Source organism: Haemaphysalis longicornis, unplaced genomic scaffold (assembly GCF_048455015.1).
Source record: "Haemaphysalis longicornis isolate Haplotype H1 unplaced genomic scaffold, Haemaphysalis longicornis Haplotype H1 scaffold_8, whole genome shotgun sequence".
NCBI lineage: Eukaryota > Metazoa > Arthropoda > Arachnida > Ixodida > Ixodidae > Haemaphysalis > Haemaphysalis longicornis.
In genome coordinates, this window is record NW_027526445.1 from 109,662,054 (window position 1) to 109,687,349 (window position 25,296).

Consider the following 25,296-nt stretch of genomic DNA (forward strand, 5'->3'; position numbering starts at 1 on the left):
ACCAAAACACTGCACGAGCCCCTATCAGCCACGCAGTGCACATCCCGTCAACGCCGCGAGAAGCGCGGCAGGCGGCGCACCGATCGCGAAGCTCGGGGCGTACAGGGTGAAGGCGGGAATTAAGTCTAATTGAGCAAACTGTCATCGCATCGATCATGAGAACAGAAAAGGGGGCCCAAATATTGAAGGGTGGGTGAGGGGAGAGGATGTTACTAGGCAAGCTGGGCAGATGACTTGTCTTTCTGCCATAGGAGATAAGCGGTCATTTTTCTTTTATTGGCGACTGAATAAAGAGAGCGCCTTCGACCAGTCAGTAACAGGAACCTGGCAAATGAAGCTATCAGCCCTTTTTAAAAGTCAGAATAAGATTTGTGGCTGCCCTTGCACCATAGCCGACAAAGAATTTTGTGGTTGAATGAGTAATAACAGCCGATTTGAATGATGATTTATTTACAAGATGAGTAAACATTGCACTACAAATGAACATGGGAGCTCTGGACAAAGTGTAAAATGAAGTAAAAAGAGGTCGCACAAAAAATCCCCAGGAAATGGCTCAAAATAAAATTGCAATCCGTGGACACATGAGCGCCGTGAACATAAAACACAGAACTGCACGTAGGGAGAAACTTCGAAGCACTAATACATTTCACTAAGGGATGTGCGCAGAAGCACTGTGCACTCTGCCGAGCTGTAGGGAGAACGTCCATTACTGACATCCACCTGTACTGCTATCGCACAGGGGCTCTGAAAAAAAATGAGTAGACCTATAAACTGATGACCATGATGCAAGCAAACACGAACAATAGGTGATTACGACATGAAAATGCATGACACGATGTGAGTGAAACTGTTCAAAGCCTTTGCAACCGTAAGGCGTTTCAGGCCTTCATTATCTTGATCCTAGTCAGTGGATGGTTCTACAGCATGGCATATTATAACGAAAGAATGCGGCATAGATCGATGTACCATGCTACACTGTCTAACGCTCAGAGCTAAGTTTGCATACCCAACCCGGCAAAGGCACCGACTCGGGGCTGACTAAGTTGCACAGAATGGCGAAATCGTCACGACCTTCGAAAATGTTCCAGGTCACCGGCCCAAGAACGAACTCCCGTGGAGTCATGGCCAGAAAGCGAACGTGCGGTAAGAAGGGTGTCAAGATGGTCTTCATATCTGGGAGAGGGGAAGTTCTCTGGTCGTCGTCTTCCTTGTACAGCGTCAAGCTCTTGATGACCTGAGCCCTTGCCCATTCATGCAAGCCGCGCGCGACACAGCTCTCGGGAACACCACGGATGTTCATAAGCACGTACTCGATCGTGCTCTGCAAGGCGTCGATGAAACTGTCCGAGCTGACCACGGCAACCGCGTTGTTTTCGAGAATCGACACCACTGCTTCATGGACGTGGCCGCCGTCGCTGATAGACGCGTAGTCGACGAGCCGGCAGACATTGCGGGCGTTCACGTGTGACACGATGTATTCGGAGCAAATTCTCTTCAGGTCGGGAATCATGTATTTCTCGGCGGCCGTACTCGTGTACAGGGCTTCGTCGACGGTCCGAAATCGGAGCCTGCCTCCGTAAAAGTACCTGCACAGAACCACGATTTGGTTATTCAAACGGATGGGCAAAGCTCTACCGTCTTTTTTGCGTCATCACCAAAATGTCGATCCCGCAACTTGAAGCAATAAAGAATTAATTGTTTTTTATAAATGCTTTGGCATTCTTCCGAGTCTGCAGTGATAGATGTGTTTCTGAAAGTTTTTGAGTTATCCAGAATTAGAGGATGCGCTTCCCCAAGGAAGCCGAAGTCTAAAATCAGCAGTAAATGCGATAATCATGGAAATCCTAATAGCACACAGCGATCGCATATGCAACCCTTCCATCGCACCTTTATACAGAAGGTGCGTAATGTGGACATGATTGCCAGCCTTAAACCTTAAAGTCAGGGCTCGAAGCCTTGCATTATAAAGTTCTCAATTTCGCGCACGTGTCGACAAATTCAAGATAAGCTTGGGTTCTCTGAAGATATTTCATGACAAATGAAAAAATCGTACAGAATAATGCAACTACATATATGCTGAGGTGGATCGAATCACTTCGCAAGAACAGAAAGGACGTAATTGCGCAAATCATGGGCTATTTACAATACTAAAGTTATCCAACGGTGCCACTTGTGCACGTCTACACGCCAGACCTCAAAAAGTACTACTAAAACGACAAAAACATTCCAAAATTGAATTAGCGTACAACTAAAGGTTCCGCTTCTGTCACTGGAGATTGGTCGCCCAGGAGCGAGCGGGATCGTTTGAGCCGCTCTTTTTGAAGAGAGACTGAGCAGTGGCTCATAAAAGTGAGCGGTGGTTCTTTTGGAAGCAGGGAGCCACTTCTCGCCCGCTCAGTTATCCGTGTCTAACTGCGTAGGCCACAGCAGAGCCACTGAGCCCTAGAGAGGGATGAGCCGGGTCTGCGGTGGAAGCTTCGCACCATCTATCACCGGTGCGAGAAAACTGCCCCGCCGGCCCACGTGCAGTTCATTTTGCAAATTCCTCCAGCGCCTTCCCTCGCTCCTGTCACGCGAGCAGACAGTAAGGGGAGATCCGGATTTTCTGCGCCGGTTTTAGGGAGCAGCGCGGTTCACAGTTTTCGGCGGTTTTTTGGGAAAACCGCTCCTCGCAGCCGCTCCACGGAAAAGAGGCTCTCTCAAAGAACCGCCGCTCAACGGCTTTTTGTTCGATCAGAGAGCCGTGCTGAACCAGGTGGCCCTGGAGGAATTGTCGGCACGTTCCTTCAGAGCCATATGAGAGGCCCTTGGGCCGACTCAGCCGAGCATGGAGGAAAGAAAAGGTCAGGAGAGGCCTTGATGTCACATTTGTAAAGCCGAGTCCCGCCATGACCTGAGCCCACTGAGCCCAGCACGCTTTCCCATCATCCTTTGCTGTTCCGGTTTGATAACAGCTTCGCGGTACGGCCGGCTCACGAAAGCGAACGCAGACGACGGAAGCAGTGTTTCGGTCCGTACAGCACGGGGGTGTACGCTACGTCTCAGCTGCGAAGAATTTCGCTTCGCTTCACTATGAAGAAACGCACAGCAAGCAAAGCACCGACTGTGGCTCTCGCCAACGCTGAGCGGGGAGGCTTTTGCCTGCAGTAGCCGGCGGCGGCGGCGGCTGCTCGCTCCGCCCATCTAGAGGTTTACGCGGCCGTGAGACGAGTTGGGGCTGCCTCCAATGGAGAAGTTTTCAAACTGACCTCATCAAAAAACGTTTGCCGTAGTGACTGCGCTGTGTTGCAAGCGTGGCGAGGCAGCTAGACTCAAAGCACCGTAAAAAATTGTCCGTGGCATTTGGCCATATTTAGCCGCCGCAGACCCCAGATCCCAACCGTGAGGCAGAGATAATTAGAAGGATCAGAATGGCGTGGGGTGCATATGGCAGGCATTCTCAGATAATGAATAGCAGCCTACCATTGTCGCTGAAGAAGAAAGTGTATGACAGCTGCATATTACCGGTACTCACCTACGGGGCAGAAACTTGGAGGCTCACTAAGAGGCTTCAACTTAAATTGAGAACGACTCAGCGGGCAATGGAGCGTAAAATGATAGGTGTAACATTAAGGGACAAGAAGAGAGCGGAGTGGGTCAGGGAACAAACACGTTTTAAGGACATATTAGTAGAGATTAAGAAGAAGAAATGGACGTTGGCAGGGCATGTAATGCGAAGGCAAGATAACCGCTAGTCATTAAGGGTAACAGAGTGGATCCCTAGAGAAGGCAAGCGCTGCAGGGGGCGGCAGAAAGTTAGATGGGCAGGTGAGATTAAGTAGTTTGCGGGGATAAATTGGTCAAAGTTGGCACAGGACCGAGGTAATTGGAGAATAATGGGAGAGGCCTTTGCCCTGCAGTGGGCGTAGATAGGCTGGTAATGATGATGATAATGAGCCGCCGCAGCCGTAAAAAACTAGGCAACGCTGTCTGTGGTCTCAAGAAAAATGACGTCACTTCCTCCACACTTTTCGCAATGCATTGGGATGCTAGGGGCCCCTCCGGAGTATTCTTTCCTCCATGCAGCCGAGTCTTGTGTGCAGGTTTCGCGTCATCTACTGTCGGTGCGAAAAAGCGTAGCCGTCACACTTCGGATAAACTGAGGGAAGCGTAGTTCATAAACCACTGTTTATATTTCATGTAGGGAAATCACATTCTTGTATTGCGTTATCCACAATACTTTTTTCTCGCGTTACAGCTCACCAGTACAAGGCGTGTTTTTGTGCTAATAAAGTTGACATGAAATTTACATGTTTTTGTTTATACTCAGACACAAACTTTCGTAATCACGATGAAGCGATTTCGTTTCTGTACAAATACACCGGATGCTGTCACGAAAAAAGACATCACTAACAAGGAAAAGTTCCCGTTCTTAAATTAGGCGTAATTTAGATCATGCTTAAGAGATGTTGCATACTTAAATGAACCACTGAGCCTTTCCAATGAACAATTTCACGGACAAGTTCACTTCCGTGAACTGAGCCGCTCACTGATGAAGTGAGCCGTTTTGCCGTCTGTATCTCGCGCCACGTTTTGCGATTGCACTTCGCGCCACGACTGGGCTGCTCCCTGGCGAGTCAGGCGGCCACCTTTGAGACAGTCGTTCGTCCTTTCGCTACTGAGGTGCGCCACTAGTCCCACCGTTCTACGTCTTCTCTCTGCTCTTTCGCTTTCTTTATAACGGGAAGTGTACTACGAACATACTACGAAGAACCCTTGACATCAATTCTGAAGCCGCTACTGCCGCGTGTTCGCAGAGCCTACTCAACTTCCGCATTCTTCTCAGCGGGCGCCTCATAGTTCGTCACAAGTAACACTAATACTCCCTATTCGCCGCGAGCTCGACATGTAGGTGGCGACACCGTCGCGCTGCTAGTGTGGATGCTCCGCAGAGCGGCCCGTATACGAATGCACACTCTGGGCGCGCTTCGTGCTTTTTTCTCGCAGTATGAGCGCACGAAAGGTGCAAACAAGAGTGGTATGCTTTAGTTCGGTTCCTCAACGTTCAGTGTATAGTATGGAAGCGGCAGTCAGTTTTTATTACTACGCCAAAAAAAGCGACGGCTCATCGGGAATCTCAGAATGGCCGTAATTGGGACAATGAACTTGTACGCTGTGGCTCGTAGCAAGCTCGATCTTTCCCGACTATGGCTTTGAGCCTTCCATAACAGCATAAATAGAAACAAATCAGGAAGCCTCGATCTTTGAAATTCAGTTTACAGCGGCAATCTCAATCGCTTTCACTGGTAGCATGACGCATTCTTGCATTTGTGGGATGCCCTGAAATGGTAACACTACTTAACTGCCCCGAAATTCTTTCTAAGAGCTTACGATATTTTTTGTGTGTTCAAAAGGCAACATAAAATTACTGAATTTTGATCAGCGCAGAGATATAAATGTAACCGCTCTAACGGGTCTTTTAAATGAAATTTTAGTGACTCTGAAGGAAGGTTTGATGAATAACGGTTTCGGATCACTTATTTACGGCTTTCGTCGCAAGTGAACTTGCGAATTGAATTGTCAACGCACGCAGTACAATCAACATCTCATGTTTAGCTAGGTTTTAGCAAAGTGACAAGCAGGTTTACAGTGTGCAAACCAAGATTCTGGGACCTCACAGTGAGCACAAATTTTCTGTTACGGCTGCTCTGTTGACCAATTGCGTTCCTTTTAAAATCTAACAGGTGCCTGCAACACTGAGATGTGTTTGCATTCTTGCGTATAAGGTCGCTTACGAACCCTAAAGATGGCAATAAATGAAGTGGCGCTGTTGCAGATGTAGTAAAACATTTCCTTTTTATTTCTCGTTGCGAATCAGCGCAACGGGTTCCCGGTAACTACTTTGTTTTGTAAACTGAATATCGCCTTTGTCTTTTATTTCTTGAGGATTGGTTAAAAAATGAAATTCTGTGCATTTCCTTTTTTTTTCGTGAAGAGGGGGGAGGTCCTGCCAACGGTGCAAGAGCAGAGAGAACAGAACGCACGTAACGCGAAAAGCCAAACTATGGTTATCAGTATTACTTACAATCGAAACTACACTAGGCGTTGTGTTCTGTAGCGGTGAAAAAGCAGTACTTTAACACGTATTTTCAAAATTAATTAGCCCCCCTTTGATCCGAGATTGTCCAGGAATTGTGGCTCGCCTTTTTCAAAAATGTATTGAAAGCAAGCATTGTGGGAAAAAATTTAAAAAAAAATCAGTGAGTGAAGGCACACACGCCCCTCACACATGTGGGCAACAACGTGCTTTATATTACGCGTTTTCTCCTCTTTCTTTAAACTTCGGTCCACCTTAAGAGGTTAAGACGTGACCATATTAGGCATTTGGTTATGCTGAGTGAGACACGTTTCTGGACAAGGTGATTCATGTCGGATTTGAAATATATGAAAATGACACACGAAATGCCACATGACAGACGCAAACTCACAACTGCTTAATTTTACCGAAAAATCCCCCCTAAATACTCTTGCGCATCCATAGAAACGTATTTTAAATAATACGTAAAATTAGCAACTCAACACAGCTGAATAAATGTTTATTCCTCCTCCTGAGTATAAACAACGACTGTCCAAAAATGGTATTTATTTTAGAAATATACGGGAAGGACACGATCACACAGGCGCTTGCTGGTGTAAAATACGTGTCCGGTAATGTATGGGCGATAGCTCAGGGGTCGTGTGCAGTGTAAATGTTTTTGTTTGTTTCTTTTTTCTATAAGGACACAGTTTTACAAGGGTGTGGGATTTGCACGCGTACGCAGGTCTTGTCGCTTCTTACCCGTTTCGCGTACTAAACTTTTATGCTTTAAATAATCACCACGCCACCTTCAAAAAGCACCCTTCGACGTTCCCGAAACGGCAGACGACTGCACTCAACAATAGGAAAAGTGCAATGTGTGGAAGCAATGTTCACACTCAAGCGGTGACCACGGCGAAGATGTTTCGTGGAATTAAACCAGCGCATTAACCCACAACGGCCGCTGATTATTGCGTGTCTAGAGGAAATGCGCAAGCAGAGGTAACTATGTCATTGCTTACTGCCAAACGAGCACACATATTGGTTGTTTTGTCGTGTGCAGCACGCGTCTTGCGCCGCACGCAACGTGAAAAAGCAGACGACGCGAGAGCGCCATCCACACTAGGAGCGGTTCGTCCCGCCGCCGCCAGGGGCCGACTCTGTTCGCGCTCGGGGCGAATACGTCCTTCGTAGACAACAGGTCTTCCCTCTGTGAAAAACGGGGCTTAGTCATCACTGTTCTTGGCGCGATTATACAAGTCATGGCACCAAACACCTCCTCCCACCTACTTTCTGCCAACAAAAAAACATTGGTGCAGGGCTAAAAACATGAGGTCAATTGCCAGAATACATGTCCCATCTCTCAAGGCTAATTGTCATTTAACTTGTCATTGACCTTGCATTGTTACTTATACGCTGTAGGTTACGCATTGCAATCTTTGTATTGCTGGTTCTTGTATGGGGGAAATAGTTATTTCCTTCACAAAATTATACTCACGATGTCGATCGCGTCACGCGAAGGCACTGGCAAGTACATGTTGAGTGCACCGCAGAGGGTAAGCTTGCACTTCCCTAATCAAAGGAAAAATAACGTAGGATGTTTTAGGTAGGTAAACAGCTCTTAGAATAAACAGGATTTGAGTAAAACTAACTTGGAAAATACCGTCGAATTCTTTAAGAACCATCGAGACACCGAAGAAAAAATTAAAGCCGTTCCACTTAATGTGAAAGCTTTAGGAATTGCAGAGCTGTGATTCACCATAATTGGTGGTGGCTCCGTTATCCGCTCACTGCTACCTGCCATCGCTCTCTTCGCCGGCGTCTCGCTCTTCTCTTGGTGAATATGCAATTCAAATTTACCGCCTTCGCAGTACTCGCGCGCCCCCTGCCTGAAACTGTGCCAGCGGGAGTTCTGTTTTTTGTGCTTGCTTTAATTTCGCATGCTGGAGCTGTTTTGCGTCATTTCGAACGCGGCATTTTTTCTTGCGTGGCCGCTTTTTTCGCTTACTGTCGTAAAACCAACCAAACGAGCGTTAATAACTAAATGAACACGGGGGCTGCCGGTTATATACACAGTTTTCGCTTGAAATGTACGTGCAGTTTTCTTTGCGCTAAACAACGGGGAGATGTATGACAAGCGCCAGCTGTTTAAGAGGTTCAAATGGTTGTGACTATTTAAACAGCGTGACTCCCTGACGCCGATACGCCAGCCTATACTTGGGTCCGTTATCTCGCTGCGCCGCCTGATTCCGGCGGTCGCTTCGCACCGACCGTTAGCTTACTACGACTACAAGGCGAACCCATAAAGTTCTCCGCACTTAAAACGCACACTGGTTTCTAGGGCCAGAAGCTGCAAAAAGCACTGGCGAAGGACTAGCACAAAACTGACTAGCACAAAAATGGGAATCGAGCAAATGGTATGAGTAAGGGTAGCCTTCGAAATAGTAATCGTCATCATCAGCATGAATGCTTTTCTGGACCTCCACTTGAAAACACTCCGGAAGCGTCTGGGCACAGATAAGAATGATTCAAAGTCCTCCAAACGTTCTGTTACGCACTAGCTGTACTTGGGCGTCTTCTTAAAGTGGTATGAAAGAAATACTGCAGTCGTACTATGGTCTACCCTTCACGACTTTTGTCATCGCTAAAAGCCGATAAAATTCTACCGCACCCTGAAACTTCACGGCTCCTTGATGCTTTTGGTTTTCAGACGCGCTGAGCATACGCACAAAAATGTAGGGACCAAGATTTCACCCAAAACACTTTGCCTATGTGGTGAGCTGCTCTAGTTGATGCGCTACAAGTGTCTCCTAGCGTGTTTCGAAACGCTGTTTAGAGAAAAGCTGCGCTACTCGCCTCAGCATGGAGGCAAATCCGTCGGGATGGATGTCCGTGATGATGACCTGTTCCTTTTCGGGAAGGTTGCCGAAGAACATGGCGGCGAAGACTTCGTTGCTCATAGCCAAGAACTGCTTGTGAGCCCTGAAGCTCCGGGAGACAGGGAACGTTTCCGGGAGCACCAAGAACTCGACATCAGCGTACTCGCCGCTCTTGAGAAACTTCTGGAATCTGCACTGAAGTTGTTGGATGCAAGGTAAAAAAGGTGGGCTTTGTTAGAGGGACCATGAAGACAATATACAACGTTATTCCATTTAGAAAAGAAAAATAAAAATGGCAACGGAAGAAGCCACTGTGCCTCATCACCGCAACCAGATGTTACTCCGCGCGGCGCAAGAAGTGCGGTACTGGGAGTATTTCAAACATGGCACAAGCCGTGTCCGTGATTTTTTGGAATTAATATGCTGATAAACTGCTGCAGCGACGACATCTAAACTACGTGAGAAAAACCAGGCGATATCACGCATTCGTAGCAATCTCCTCTCAAAACGCGTGCGCCCGTTGAAATCCGGGTCCATCGCTTATGCGGAATGATACCGTACATGTGCTATTGCCGTTTTTAACTCCTTCCCGTGTATAGTGTGATAAGTGACTCGGGACCACATCAGAAAAAAAACACTATTTTAACGAAAGAATGCCAGAAATATCGAAGAACTTTCAAACTTCACGCTACAGTGATGTAATATAGGGCACCAGCAAAATTCACGAGTGTTAACTGCGCATTAGCGTTCCAGTGATCCAATCGAACAGAATTAGAGGCCCCGCTTCAGTTGCCAAGCGATGTCCATTGGCAGGGCCTTTGGTCGGCGGCCGTCATTGGCACAAACAACCTTCGGTGACGTCATAGAAGAATCGCCCGAGCACGGCTGGGCATCCGGCACTGCTTTCTAGGCTTACGTTTTGTCGCGAATATTTGTTTGAAGCTCCTTTTTATCGAACCGAACTTATATTTTGTCTTAATGGCCCCTTTGAGTAAAGCATAACATTCCTTCGTAAAGAGAGTTGCGAAAAGCCGCGAAAGCGTTCCCACATCAAAACTGATTTAATTAAACGTGCTGGAAAACCCTCGCTAAAAGCGTATCAATCTTTCCCTGAAAGTGCATACAAATGATCGTCAAACGTTCAATGACCCAAACCGCGAACGAAGAACGAGTACATGCGACTATTTTTCACTGACTATGTACTGGCATCTACGAACGATCCAATTGAATAGCGATACGTGGTTAGTGAGAGAGTTGAAGCATCGTGCTACTTCCTCATCGACACGTGCATTGTCTCGTCTTGAGCCATTCCTTTTTCGCGATTTTCAAGTAATCGTTTTGACGCAATGCAGTCCCGCTTTCGCGCACGCGCCGTGTGTCCAGAGATCTTATCGTAGCTGTTTGCTCGACAAGCCGCTCTGAGAGAAATGCGTCAGTTTTTTGACAGGGCGCTATCGGTGTCAAAAACTAGGGCGCGCATCGGCTTTCTTGGTTCCAAACGCCGTCCCTGGATGGTAGTATTGTGACATCCCTGCTCCTTTGCTAGGAATCTCATTTTGCAATCTGCCACCCCTCACGCTCCTCTTTTCCCTTATCCCTCCCCCCGTGAAAAATGCGATATATATCTTCTGAATTAAATTTTTCGGCATTCTTAAAACTCGCGCGCCTTGTGTTAAGTTCTTTTGTTTCTTTCTTTTGGGTGCTCATTCAAGAGGCTCTTCTGTTTTAGTGCTTGCTTTTATCTCACTTCTTATCGGTATTGTTTTTGACGAGTCTTGGTTGGTATTGCAAGAAGCGATCCAACGCGTAATAACTGAAATTGCTTTGGCACTGTTATGTAGATATGTCTTGGCCTCACACATCCTATTTTTTTTGGGGGGGGGGGGGGGGACGGGGGGGAGGGTGCTGAATAATGCCCACATAAGAGTCAAGGGAACAGTTTTAGAGTAAAAAATAGCGTTGCCTAAACGCGTTTTGATTTCAGGCATTCTTTCGTAGGTTTTTTGGCCGAGAGATTGCAAAAAGATAACGAAATATCTTCTTACGTAGCCCAGATAGACGAGAACATAAAGTACTTTATATAGGTGCTTAATCTGTAATAAGGTAGCAAATTGGGCGAGTTGGATAGCATTCATGGTGGTCAGCGCGAACGGAAACAACACACGAAGAAGAGAATTGATGACACAGCGCAGAGAATGGACGACACAGTGACTGTGTCGTCTATTCTCTTCTTCGCGTGTTGTTTGCGTTCGCGCTTACCACCATGAGTGCCTAATCTGCGTGCCTAAGTGCAATCAGCACACACGGAGGCCGATTGCAACAATATGTACTCGAACGAAACATTGCTTTTACTTATATAGTCCACATAAATGATACTATCATTGAAATAATGGGCAACCCAAGAAGGAAACAACTGTTCTAATCTTGTCATGCTTCTTCCTCGCACCATGAAGGCCCACAATCTGTTCCCGCCATTTTGATTGTGCGTACGTGTCGAGAACCTTTCTACGGCCAAAATAAATATGGAATATTCCACCCTTCGTAGAATGTCGGCACATAATCATATTTTTCTCTTTTTTTCAAATGCTTACCGGGGCCATCTCTTGGGAGTGTTTGCAGAAGAGACAAACAATTCAGGGGAATGCGTCAGTTCGTCGATTCTAGTAGCCCCTGCAATAGAAAGAAATACGCGAGCATGTACGCGTCTCAGCCAAAGAAAATTTGTACATCACAAGATTAGCTCTTATTTTTTTTAAGCGCTACCTGTTAAAGAAATCGTAATTTTTTGTGTCCGCAGTTAATAATAAAGAAATTGTCGAGAGCGCGCCCTTGAGCGAGGGCCTCGCGGCGACCGTTTGTAGTTAACAAAACCGCGTATGCGTGTTTGCGGCATAGAGTTTCATACTAATATACACTAGAGGGAAATCTGGCGCCACTGTCTAGGGGAGCCCGCGCTTCAGCGAGTGTTCCGTCATGTACCGGTCAGGCACGTTCCACTTGTTATTGGGATGGCTCCTGAACGGGCTGAAAAGTTGCCTCTGGCTGCCAAAAACCGATGCTATTACTGTAGAAGGTTCCTCAAAATTGCTTTGTTATTATAAAATTGAATCTCCAAAAAGATTAATTTGTCAGAGATCAGGTAGAAGCTTCATGCACGATGAACAAGATTTTGATTTTGGCTTCGAGTTTGATTTTGGCTTCGAGACAAAAAAAAAGCCACATGGCTAGCTAAGCCAAGTAGGCGAGGAACGTCGCAAGCGGCAATGGCGCCACCCACTGCGGCCCGCGACTGCAGCAACATATTTCCCTCTAGTATATATATGAAACTGGTTTGCGGGCGTTGCGACGACCACCCGGTGTCCCCGGTGCAGGTTTGTCAAGCTACGCATACCCCCTTAGGGAGATTGGCAAAGATTGGCAAACATAACTTCAACGTTCTCCGTAATCGGGGCAACACTTGCTGGAGCGAGAAAGACACGTCATAGCCTACGCGCCTCCGAGGTGGTGATGTCTGATGATTGTCCCTTACAAAAAAATTAAGGAAGCTCACACTTATAGCAAGAATGACGGAGTAAAGGTTGCTGCGGCAGCGAAGAAGAAGCAAATTGGCTGAAATCGCACTTAAACCGCAGTGATGGTCGTGAAGGTTGCGCACAGCTTCGCTACGTTCGACTCTTATGCATTGTGTTAGTGTGACCTTCCTCCTATTTTAAAGAGATACTTGGGAAAGGTGCCTCACCGTTGATAATTTTTATCGACGTAACCACTCGAAATATGGCGTCATCGCAGTGAAATGATACCAGCCGCAAATACGCGGTGTTTAAAACGGCTTTGGTCAAGGCAATTAGCACTTGCGGAAACGGGAGTGGTTGCTACAGCCTTCAGCCTGTGTGCGTTCGGTTATCGATTAGGTTGCACCGATGTCGTCGAAAACTGAAGTCTACTGCATTAAGATAACAAATATGCATATGGAACACTTCAGCGCCTTCCATCGCTAAGACAGAGAAAGGACGCTAACGCAAACCAAAACAGGAATGTCAAACATGCAAAAAAAATTGAAGCCGTTCCCGTCAGCGTTAAAGCTGCCGGATGTGCAGAGCACTGATTCGCCATAATGGGCTGTAGCGCTGTTTTCAGGTTACTGCTTCCACCCATTACCTCTTGCCCTCCCTCTCTCACTCCTCTCCTGATAAATTCAATAGGGGTATGCAGCACGCAATTCAAATCTCCCCCCTCCGCAGTGCTCGCGCGCCCCCTGCCTGAAACAGCGTCAGCGAGAGTTATGTTCTTTTTGTGCTTGCTTTTCGTCCCGCACGAGTCGGCCCCGCCGGTGTCTTACTGCTGAGTTTGGAACGCGCCATTTTTTTCTTGCAATGGAATTGTCTGCCTGGCGTGTATCACACACCCCACGCGCCCAGCATCTTCGCCGACCTGCGCACCCCACACGCCCAGCGTCTTCGCCGACCTGCGTTTCGCACGTGGCGGCCCGGTCCGCTTGATGACCATGCGAGGGGTGGCCGGGTGTGGAACCGATGGCTCGTGCGTCGCAGAAACACCGGCGTGCGCCTGTAGAACCAGCTTAGCTCTGGGGCGATTGGTGACGCTGCGCCGGGGCCGCTCGATAAATATACATGTGTAACATAATGCGTATACCGTGTGTGTGTGTCATTGAAGCAGAAGTAAGCGTGATAATCAAGCTAATCCTAGACAACCAGAAAAGATAAGAACCTTAGCTCACGCTACGCATATCTTGGTATAGCCAAGCTAAGCAACTGCTAATATTTTCCGGTTACTATCGTGAAAAATAACCCAGCAAGCGTTCCTAACCAAATGAACGCTGGCGCTGCCGGTTAATCACGTGTATTTTGCCTCAAATGTATACCTGCAGTTTTCTTTGCGCTAAACAACGGGCAGATGTATGACAAGCGCGAGCGGTTCGCGAGTTACGAACGGTTATGGCTATATACAAACCGCTTGCTTTTCGTAGCTTTGTAATACCTGTGCTACACAGCAACTTTCAATGGCCGTTGAACGCTCGCCGTCAAGTGCGCCTTACAATGGGGTACTCGATAGACAATTGGGTCAAAGGCCTTCGGAAGGCCTTTGAAGCAGCCGTGTAGCACAGGTATAGGACGCCACTACGCCGTGGGGCTCTACTTGGGTCCAGCGAGCGAGCTACGACGACAAGGCGAGCCCCTAAAGTGCTCTGCACTTAAACGAAGGGAAGACCAAGCCCCAAAACAAAACTTTTCAGCGTGTCGCGACTGGTTAATCATCACTGAATGCCCATGCATTCTCCTCACACGGTGTGCTATGCTGGTTACCATGCTCACGGCCACGTGAAATGAGAATGGGTCGGCACATTTATACTCTCGTATTGATTGAATTTGAATATTACGCGATGAGTTTTTTTTTGGTCTCACAGAGGAAAAAAAAAGAATCTCGTTCCCACGTTTCTACTGTGGGGTGTAACAGCTAATGACTGTGGGAAACTTATCATACAAAGCTGCTCGCGTGAGCACCCGATGCGGCTGCGATACGCCCTCAGCGATGTTCGAGGGTGTCGGGATTGCGGCAATCGTCATAGAATCGCTTTAACTTTACGGAGAACCTCGCGTTTGTCTGTGCTACATGCGAAACTATGGTGCCTACACTACGACAACAACTAATTGAGTTTAGCGGGTGTTTGATCAGCTCGACGCCTCCGTGCTGATTTGCGAATCTGCATAAGGGTAATGCGAAGTAAATTAACATAATTAGGCAATTCAGCTACGACTGCTCATATATTTTCAACGACGAGCCATGTTGCCTTTTCAAATGTGCGCCAAAGTTGGGGTTGTAATGTTTCTAAATCTCCCTTTCCCCTGATCTTTTCATCCTCTTAAAGCATTTTACAAATCTTCACTGCAGGTTCGTTCACGCTTGCCTATAGCGCATCCAAAAGGGGACCGAATTTCACTCCATTTCGATGGATGGCTTCACAGTTCATTGAAAACTGCTGTTCCGTAGTTTCTTTCTACAGCATACAGAAGCCTCGTCCAAAGCGGGGCATTCAATGTTCATAGAAGTCCTTTTTGGTGCTCCCTTTTGGTGTTGCCTTTGTTTGGCGATGTCATATGTTAGTTGGCGTCGTAGTAGCCCTTTCAGCGTAAACTGTCCATACTAGCCCTTTCAGCGTAAACTGTCCATACGTGCGGTGTGTAAAACTGGTGCTTTGCCATTGAGAAGCTACCGAGGTGTTTCAAGGCCGAATCTGCATTCGACACGCGACGAGCGGAGCGAGCACAGGGACGAAAGCTTGGAGCTTCGATAGGGCTTTCCTGTGCTACCATTGCCGGGGATGTTCGACAAGCTCCCCCCTACAGACCAATGCGGGAGTCTGTCCTTACTGCCGCGAATGACAGGCTGGAAGGCCACTTTTCGATACGGACGATGGTATTTGGCATTAAGCCACAACGAAGGAAAATAGAGCATGATATAGCGAGAATGAGTCTCTGGTAACCCCCCTCAGCTCCGCTTCCCCCACGAAAATGTTATCTTAGGGGCGAAGCTTCTTAGGGGCTCGGGCTGTTCGCGTCTTCTGTCGTATCTCGTATCGTGTTGTCACGGTACTAATACACAGGGACACTTGTTTTCCAAAGCCTCGCGCTAGAACGTATAACGCGTATTAAAAGAAGGCACTGGGACACCCGTTATCGAACGCCTCGCGCTAGAACGTTTTATCTGCTGTCGGGAACGGGTAGTAAGACGCACCGGAACACCCGTTTTCCAACGCCACGTGCTAGAATTATTCGCCCTTCAAATAAACGATTTTTACAGCAACGCTGTATACGTCTACCCTCCAACGGTTTCATTTCGTGGGCAAAAACGCCAAAGCTTGATGAATATACTGATACACTGTATGCTTCACCCATCCCCCGGTTTCATGTTAGTGGCTATGGCCCGGGATTTTTAATGACAGGTATACAGGAAATATTAACAGGACTTCAAATTTGGCGCGGACAAAGTCCGCAGGGACCCAATAGATTGAAGACAGAACACAGTTCAGTTGGCCTCTTATTTGCCTGTCCAACGCATTTCTGAGCAGTTTCTGTGCAATACGAAATTTCTTTCCATAGTGATTCAATGGGCAAATAAGACACGTAATCGCTTTGGAGCAGTTCTGCGCCGCCCAAAATGACAGGTAAAAGGTGCCTATAGTTCATATTACAAGCTAGCTGCAACACTGCGGAGGAAACATTGTTATCAATAGTGCGCCCACTGAGGGCGCCTAATCCGCCGTGAAGGGGGTCCTGAAGGGACACTCTTCTCCCCTCTCGGCAAGTGGCACCGCACGGCCCCGGCACCTTCTGTCGCTTCCTTCGCGGTGAGTTAGGCGCCCTGAGGGGTACAACAATCTAGCCTCCACAGTGCTGCAGCTAGCTTGTGATATGAACTATAGTTGGCTAACTGCGCATTGTATTCAAGCGGTGCCATCAAACAGTCGCGCCGTCTTGGTTCTTAGTGGTAGCTGAAGTCGGCGGCCGACAGTGACACAAACAATTCCTTCCGAAGTAATGAAGCATCCAAGTGGCTAGCGAGTGGCCATGGCGCCTGTTGCTCTCAATATTTAGCTTAGTTCTTAAACGTTTCCTATAAAATTGGTATCATTTTTATCGGGAAGAAAACAATGCACTTATTGAACTTTTCACTTCGTCGTCAGGACCTCTCTAAAGCGACCACTGCGGCAAAGAATCCCACCCGCCGCCATTGTGTTGTGCAACGCCCCCGCCACGTTTCCACCACGGTGGGCCTCAAATTCTAACTATCCCACATAGCGATTCCAGCTTAAAGGAAACATTTGATATCGTAGCTAAACCGCCGTAAAGCCGCAGGAAGACAGTATTACCTATGTATGCAGATTTCCACGAGCCAGTCGTTTGAGCGAATGAAAGGGGAGTATAAAAACAACGTAATCTTTCTACGACTAAGTCACTAAGAAAAGGTCAACTGAAAATTATTCGTACAGCAAGCTCCTGAAGCCAGAGGTTGCTTGAGAGCATATTTATCCTCAGTTCCAAGTATCAGCGCAGCACATAAAGCTTTGGACGAACGTTTCCCACCTCGCGCACTGTCTAACACAGGGTAGTGAAGACGTTCCACAGTTATAACTGCCTTAAAGGATTAGTCTAGTCAACGCTTGGTTAAAACCTATCTCTCCATAACCTGTTAGGGTGATGTATGGCACAAAGCACAAGAAATCCAACCGCGCCAGGTCAATCTGTTTGCGGCACAATCTGTAAATGCGAAAAGTCGTTCTGCAACTACTATAAAACGCAGCCTGAATGGCCCTCCATTCGAAGAGCATCGTATACACTTAAAAAATTGCAAGTGCTGGCGTAGATTCACGGGCTTACCGAGTACGAGAAATTCTTGTCAGATGGTCATTTTTGCGGCCAGAAACAAATCCTTGCCAGCGACGCAGATGAGGTGAATTTCTTGAGTGACCAATTTCCGTGAACCTTGAAAAAACATGCGTATGAAACTGAGTACTCAGCGTTAAACGTTAAAAATATTCAAACCGGCCCCAACGCCCTCAAGAAGGTCATCTGACTGCCTTTCCCTGTGACACGTGATCTCGTAAGAAAGATGCTTCATGGTTATCCAGCGATATCTGCCTTTGACACTTGACTGTTGTAATCATTAACACGCTCACACAATGGACTGCCTTTCTTTTTTCACGATGGGCGTATTCAATGCGCGCAATATTGACGGATTTCCTGGATGCGCGCACTAGTAAAACTCTCGTGCTTTCCCGGGTGGTGTTAAGTCATGCTTTACATAGACTGCATAAATACGAAAATGAACCAACGATGGCCATCCCTCCCCCCTCCTCTCTCTCTCTCTCTCTCTCTGCTCTTCTACCCGGGCGTTTCACAGCAAAGCACATTGTGCGCGCACATTTTTCGGCCGCACCCAACGTATTGCGAAGGCACCGACACAGAAAATTGTGAAAATGTTTGGCTGGCCTCTTCACCCGTTTGAGTAACTGCGACGAGCGGCGAAAAGGAATCCTATCTTGTTGCGCCTGAAGACGTGACTTTTCATACCACAAGAATAGTGGAAGGACGAGCATGACCCCGCTTCCCATTAAGGCACATGGGTCCTCTTCGCTTTCCTAGCGGGACAACGAAAGTTAAATTCGAAGTAATAACAGTGATGTTCCTTCCTTGTGACGAATAATATGACGTAAACGGAATGAGGCCTGGTATAAATATCGCGCTTCTTTTCAATGGCATCGGAGCTGTATGCGTTGATGACGCGCGCGTGTTTCAAACTGCGGCAAACCGAAGAACACGTATACTGTCTCAAAGAGTCCCGGCGACACTTTCTTCAATTTTTCTCGAAATTTTAAGTGGATGCAGAGCACTCAATTAGCACATATACTACTTATGGCGTATTCGGTTGGGCGTTTACGAGCGCTCTGGAGTGCTCTGAAAAGCCGCCGCGCCTTCGGTTGATAGAATTCGAGCGCTCGAACTACCTTCGCCTCCTTGGTTCTTTCGGAGCGTCAGCCTCCGACTCGGAGAGCGCGCAACCGCTCTGACTTCGAAGTGAGAGCGCGGCGCGATCTGGCCGGGAGGACGGGTCACGTGGCACAAAACGCCGCGGTCATGGCATGGCCGCGGTTTACCACTGCCGGACTCAGAGTCGAGTCCGGCCGTGGGTTTATCCGGTGGCTTCCCGCGCTGGCTCACGGTGGAGCTACAGGCGCGCTGCTCAATTTTAGGGACCTTAGCTGCTCCGAGATCGCCAATGCATTCGGTTGGTCTGTTGCCTCTCGCGCTCTGATTGCGAGCCGCCTTGGCATCTGGCGACTCCGAGCCAGAGGACCGCAGCGGCCAACCGAATACGCCATTAGATTATGTAGTCGCAAAATACCTGATCCAAACGTTGCTGCTATGTGCCCATTAGATAACTTAGAATCGTGCTCAAAGGATTTTTCTTTTCGTTCTTCGACCGCTAGGATTACGCCATTAAAGCGGTGTAGCCGCTGTTGGCCGGCTTTCCTTCACTGCTACCAAACTACGCATTCAACAGCCACTTCAAACTGAAATCCACAAAAGCAAAGCAGAAATGACAGGCGTATCTGCTGCGACGAGGAGATCACGCTGTGCCGCTTCGTGCTCGCGATAACCGTAGGAATGCAACGTGAACAGGACGCGCGCAGTGTGTCGTCTGCGTCCAAGACGCTGATTCTTGATAACTCGTATCCCAGTGAAGACCTTTATTCTTGATAACAGTGTGAACAGTTATGATATTGTTGATAATATTGTGACCTCTTATGAATGCTTTTCCCACGGTACTTGACTGTTTTCTGTTTAATTAAGCTGAATAAAACCTTGTGTGCTTGCAATAACTGTTTCATAGAAAGGTGTAAGACGTGTTTATGATGTCTGTAAGATAATTATGGTGGGTTCGCGATAATTCAAACTCGAACAGACCACAGGATTTTTTTGAATAATCAGAAGTTTGATTTATCCGAATATAAGGGGTTGTGCTGCTCAGCATGACATCGCGGGTTCGATTCCCGGCCGCGGCCGCCGCTTTTCTGCTGGAGGCTAATTTCGAAATTTCGACGCACGTTAAAGATCCCCAGGTGGTCAAAATTAATCCGGAGACCTCCATTACGGCGCGCCTCATCGCCTGCGTTGCGCCGGCGCGTTAAATCCTACAATCAATCTAATTATGAGAATTTCAAATAAATATGACTCGCGGCAACATAGCAACTTATGTTGTAAAGAAGCCTATGTTTATAAAACCTATAGAAACCTATGTTTAATAAAAAATCACCCGCATTTCACCGAAGGGGAGCATGGGGAAGTGCGAATGCACGGGTGATGCTATGAGGGGGAGTTATGTTGAACTGTGTTGGCATTGGCCCGTTAGTTGTATTTAACACCCCCGCGTGATCAAGTGGGGATTCACACACCCCGTTAGTCGTTCTCTGGAAATCTTGGTGAATTAAAGTGTATGTTCGAGGAGATCACACACACACGCAAGTGAAGTGAAACGACAGTATTCTTTATTCAGCACTTGTTGGTGTTGTCGTTGTAGTTGACGGTCATTATGACCGCCTTGTGGTCACTGAAATGTACGGTCAAGAGTTGTTGCAAGACCGCGCGTATCAGACAGTTCCTCGCAAAGGCCAGGTCGATGTAGCTGCCGTTGATGGTGGTGGGAGCCTCTAGCGGTAGGCACGTCATGGAGTGGTTGGCGAGCATGTATTCCATCAACCACTCGCCGCCCTTCTTCTTCTTGGCCAATCGCCCTAAGTGGGTATGTGCTAAAGAAATTAGGAACTCTTCTTGGCCAATCGCCCTAAGTGGGTATGTGGTGCGGACGGACGGACGGCGGTGGACGCGTGATTCAGGGTCGCTTAAGAAGTGCATTCGCACTTAATACAGTATTAACACGCAATACGGAAGTGCTATTCACGCTTTGAAACGAAAGAATCACGAATGGATGACTGGTTTGTCTTTGCATGAAAGTTTCAAACAAAATTTTCGATGTCATCAAGGGCAGCCAGTTTATTACCAGAGTTTCTTCACTTGTCAAGATTTTAAGGAACCCAGCAATGCACTTAAAGAATGGTGATGTACAGAAGTAGCAAATTGAGCATATATTATCCGGCGAAGACAAGCAAAAGGTACAAATTAACCGAGTGTCCGCAATGAGGCAGTTTGAATTAGGCAGCTTTAAGATACATTGCTAACATAGCGGGCCAACTAAAATTTTGAAATTTTTTTATTAACCGAATTTTTGAATTATTCGAGTTTGAATTAAAGCCAGCCTATGGTATGTGAACTTTATATTGACTCTTTGGTTCTTTTTTTTCTTTCTCTCACTATGTGTATGCGCTTACAGTAATTCAATACCCCTTACTCAATGCCATTCAATGCGCCTGAAGGTATAGTAAACAAAAATATCAATATTAGCCGATGGAAATTAACTGCAAGAAAGAAACAATAAAAGGACACATAAAACACACGAATGACGAAACTGTTTTTAACACTGGCATCACGCTACAAATAAAAAATCAAAAGAGAAACAAGGAACTGAAGGACGAAAAAAAACGTATAGGAGCAGCAACCTTGTGAAGCCAAAAGCACGAAGATGCATAAAAGCCGAACTTAAGACATTTATTCTTCTCGAAAGAAGGTATTTAGATAATTGGTGAGAACAAGGAAAAAATAAAAAAAAGTCCACTTCTTTGCTTCTGACAAAGTATAAGAAAACTGACGATTGACGGCGCCTCCTCCTCTCAACGCATTTTTGTTATTTTAGAATTGTCCAACTATATCCAAACGAAACGCAAAGTAGCCCTATATAGCCCAAAGCAGACTTAAGATGAGTAAAAATAGCCAAATTTGGCTACTGATGAGTAGATAGCGGAACTTTAAGCAAAATGCTTAATTTTTGCCTTGTATCCGTATCAAGCGTATTTACTAGAAGCCCGAACGGAGGGAATTGTGACATTTTAATCAAGCTTTGATAATTCCAATATAAGTTGCTATTTTGAGGTTCGGGCCTATGTGGGCTCTTTGGCTCCTAAAAATCCCGGGCCATCTCTCCTAACGTGAAACCTGGGGAGGGGCGAAGCATGCAGTGTATAAGGGTATTCCTGGCGCCTTGGCGTTTTTGCCAACCAGGATGAAGCCGTTTGGAGTAGGCGTATACAGCTTTGATCTAAAAGTCTCTTGTCTTTCAAACACGATGCTCTCTAGCCCAAGACGTAAAAGAGCGTCCCGGTACGCGTTCAGTTCTAGCGCGAGGCGTAAACTACTCTCTCAGTGTTTTCGTAGTACACGTTGCGTTCTAGCGCAAGGCGTTGGAAAGCGAGCGCCCCGGTTTTTTAGTACCGTGACTACATGAGACGACGATGATGGGGACAATTAGGACGACGATGACGACAGAAGTCGCCAACAACCCCAGCCCCTAAGGGGGCCACTAAAATGCTTTTTTTTGTGTGTTATATAGCCTTCGTCCTGCAGTAGGCCTAGTGGGCTGCTGCTGATGATCCTGATGCCGTATTGTGGTTGTTCCAGTTCATTTTCTATAGGGCTGTTTTCCCTTCAGAAGCCCAAAAATCGGCGGTTGTCGCGCGGCCTTTGCGAGAAGAATCAGGGCGGCGTTGCAACAATGCGGAGACGAATAAACCTGTGCTCGAGCCGCCGCCACCTCAACCTGACATTACCCCAAGAAAAGGCCGCCAGGGGCCCGTACGCAGCGACATCACAGCCAATCACACCGCGGTGTGGGCATCACGTCTGCCCTGTCCACAGTCGCAGTTTCGTTGTATGTCCTTCTGCCACTTCGTGTCGAGAGATCAGCGGAGAGAATATCCATTGCTAGTGTCAACAATTTCAATGGTATGCATTGCTAATGCATCCATAAGCAATCTCGAGGCAGGCCCCACCTAGCCGGCTGCGAGCATGCAGGCCTGCGGCGAAGCCGCTTTTCAAGCAACAAGCACCGTTTCGAATATCAAGCGCAGCGTCCTGGCTCCTGGCTGGCGCCGTTCAGGCAGGCGTCTTTACTTCGCCTCTTCTGGCGATCACAGCCACCTCATATTACCTTCTCTAGTGCATCGCGAACATAATCAGAATGTCGCGTGTTCAATTCTCGGCCGAGGAGGCATTGTTTCTTAAGGAGGCGAAAGCGAAAACGTCAGTGTGTACGAGATTTCGGCGCATATTAAAGATCCCCAGGTGGTAAAAATTAATCCGGAGCCCTGCACTATGGCGCGCCTCATCGCCTGCGTTGCGTCGGTGCGTTAAACGCTACAATCAATCAACGCGAACATAATGGGAAATAAACAATCTCCGCGGCAGCCGTGTCCAGTAGTCGTCGTCGCCCGTGCGGAGTGACTTACGCTTTAAGCATTATCAACGGCGGTTCGAACTACACGTGCGTATCAGGCAGCTAACCACTCGCAGTAAGTTATTTGACTGGAAACTGGGCGCAGTTTACCGGTAGAAACATTTTAAATAAAGCGTTACTTCACCTTCTACTCCTCCTTCACAGCGCGCGGAAAACGGGAGATTGGGAGCTCGGGTGGCTCGATTAGGCACCTGCAGTGCATCTTTGTCCTTTTGCCAATTCTAATCAAGATACTTTGGATGTTGGGCATTCTATTCCGCACGGAAATATCCACTGAAATGAGGTAGAACTGAAAACAGTAAAATATTTTTCTGGAGATGGTTTGTGGTGGCTTTTACACCTTTAGTGTCAAATCTCCCTGCTGTTTCACTCTAGATTTCACGGAATATTTTTGAAATGGCGACAGTTCTCTGGCCTAACTTTACGAAAAACAAAATTATAGTTTCACAGCACAAGATTTGTCGGTTATTTTCACTCCAAATCAATAATGTGTCTTAAAATACTTTGGTGCAGTAAGAATAAATTCGGCCCATATATGCTCAACCGAGAGTGTTCACGCCTATATTTATGACAAAATGACACTTTAACGGCTATTATATCCGCCTAAAACCTGGACTTTTTGTGCTTACCGTTCCGATCTGGACAAATTTGGGCTTCGTACTGTACAGTCGCACAAATATTTAGCTATCTTGTGCACCCGCCGCGGTGGCTCAGTGGCTATGGCGTTGGGCTGCTAAGCACGAGGACGCGGGTTCGATACCATGCCGCCACGGCCGTTTTTCTGATGGCAGTGACAAGGAAAAACGCCCGTGCGTTCGAGATTACGGCGCACGCTAAGGATACCCAGAATGTCAAAATTAATCCGGAGTCCTCCCCTACGGCGAGCCTGATCGCCTGCGTAGCGTCGGCGCGTTAAACCCTACAACCAAGCAGTCTAGCGTGCGCAAGCGGTGAATTTTGTGTGAGTCAGCGCCATATAACGAATCCAAGTTGCGAACAGATTGTAAGCGCTTGATTAGAAAACGCGCTCAGCTGGTCCGTTGGCTAGGCGGTTCCTTCTTACGAGTTGCACCCCAGATAAGCATACTGGAAACGAAGAAGCGGAGTCATTCAGCGAATGGTTTTGCTCGTATTTTACTTTTCCAAGACCACGTGGCCGCAAATACTTCAGGAAATGAAATTGAACGATACGCCCAACACGACAAATCATGAGGTAAGCGGGATGTCATGGACCTATTCATTTGTTACTTCCTGGCGTAACTGTCTTTTTTTTTTCAATCCTCAGAAAGGGCAGTTATCCACCATATGCGTTCAACCGTTGATTTTGGGAACATAAAATACCAACAACACCATTCGCTTAATTACCCGCCTGGTACGTTTGCAGTTTTTAAGAAGGAACAGAATAGCAGACGATGGGCCCAGCTGGGCGCGCATCATGCAACATCTTTGCAACTTGGCTCGGTGATAGAGAGTTGAATGCACAGAAAAGCCGGCGCTTGAGCAAACTAGATAAAGATTTGGGTGGCTGTACGTCCCTATCTGGATTGTGGGGAACGTTCTCATAAAAATTAGAGAAACGTTATCACAGGAAGCATGAAATGCAAAAATGCCCACACTCACAGCCGTTCACGAAAGGGCCTTTCATTGTTCTTATAATCCGTTGCCCACGTGTCGACATCGCTACGTAATAGCCACTTCACTCACGGGCAGCCAAGCGAAGCGGCACTTCACAAGACACCTGCAGTAGCGATTGTTGCAAAACCGTCTGCGAAAAGAGGACGAATGCAAATCTTCGGCGGATGTCAAGAGCATCCATTTCGTCTGGCGACATAAGTAGGGCGCAGTGCAGGATCTTCTCTGAGGTTATCCATTCGTCGTAGAGCAAGCTGGTCCGAAGGGATGTTGACATCTTCAGCGCAGCTGTCTATCTCCCTCGTGAATGCGTGTTTTCTGTCCAGTATATATCCACTGTCCGGTCATAACTTCCAACAAAGGCGTGCAGCATGTTTCTTGGCGCTCAGCAACTCATTATTGAAATGAAAAAAAAAAAAAAATCAAAGCCTCTTTCTTAAGAGAAAGGTGGCTAAAACACAAACGTGGTTTTCACAGTGTAGGAAGAATACAATCGGATAGACGTCGGCTTCCAAACGCGGGGGACCCAGTTTCGATTCCGGCCACGTTTTCCTTCTGTTGAGGTACTTAATGTGCGTCCTCTTATTATCATAGTTTTGTGAAACCCATTTTTGTAAAGCTGGCTTTCCTGCAGTGAGTTATGCAGCCACATAATGTGAATGCGTATGTGGCTGCATAACATAATGCGCAAAAAGTTTCGCTTTAGAAATCGTTCGGATTTGGCTGCAAGCAGTTTTTAACAGATTTTTGGGGCAAAAAATGGGCCCGGATTGGCATTTGAAAACAATATGTTTTATTCGCGTACTT

General features: G+C 47.2%; 1 protein-coding gene across 2 annotated transcripts; it reads right to left on the minus strand.

Moving 5' to 3' along the window:
• Positions 1–416: 416 nt before the first annotated feature.
• On the minus strand, positions 417–17,729 carry LOC144148914 (BTB/POZ domain-containing protein 6-A-like). Of its 2 annotated transcripts, none has more exons than XM_077680445.1 (4): positions 17,331–17,729; positions 11,526–11,604; positions 8,912–9,124; positions 417–1,586 (listed from the first exon to the last, which is right to left on the minus strand). In XM_077680445.1, the coding sequence occupies exons 3-4, from the start codon at positions 9,013–9,015 to the stop codon at positions 980–982; spliced, it is 711 nt and encodes a 236-aa protein (XP_077536571.1). In that variant the 5' UTR covers positions 9,016–9,124; positions 11,526–11,604; positions 17,331–17,729; the 3' UTR covers positions 417–979. The 2 variants fall into 2 exon arrangements, with proteins under 2 accessions (XP_077536571.1, XP_077536570.1); XM_077680444.1 differs by having other exon boundaries at positions 8,912–9,129; positions 17,331–17,728.
• Positions 17,730–25,296: the final 7,567 nt, after the last annotated feature.

Bases quoted from the DNA above. Each gene is read 5' to 3' on its own strand.
- LOC144148914 (XM_077680444.1), bottom strand. The intron at 1,587-8,911 runs GCGAGTAGCGCA...GGTTCTGTGCAG, and splicing joins GGATTTGCCTCCATGCTGAG to GTACTTTTACGGAGGCAGGC.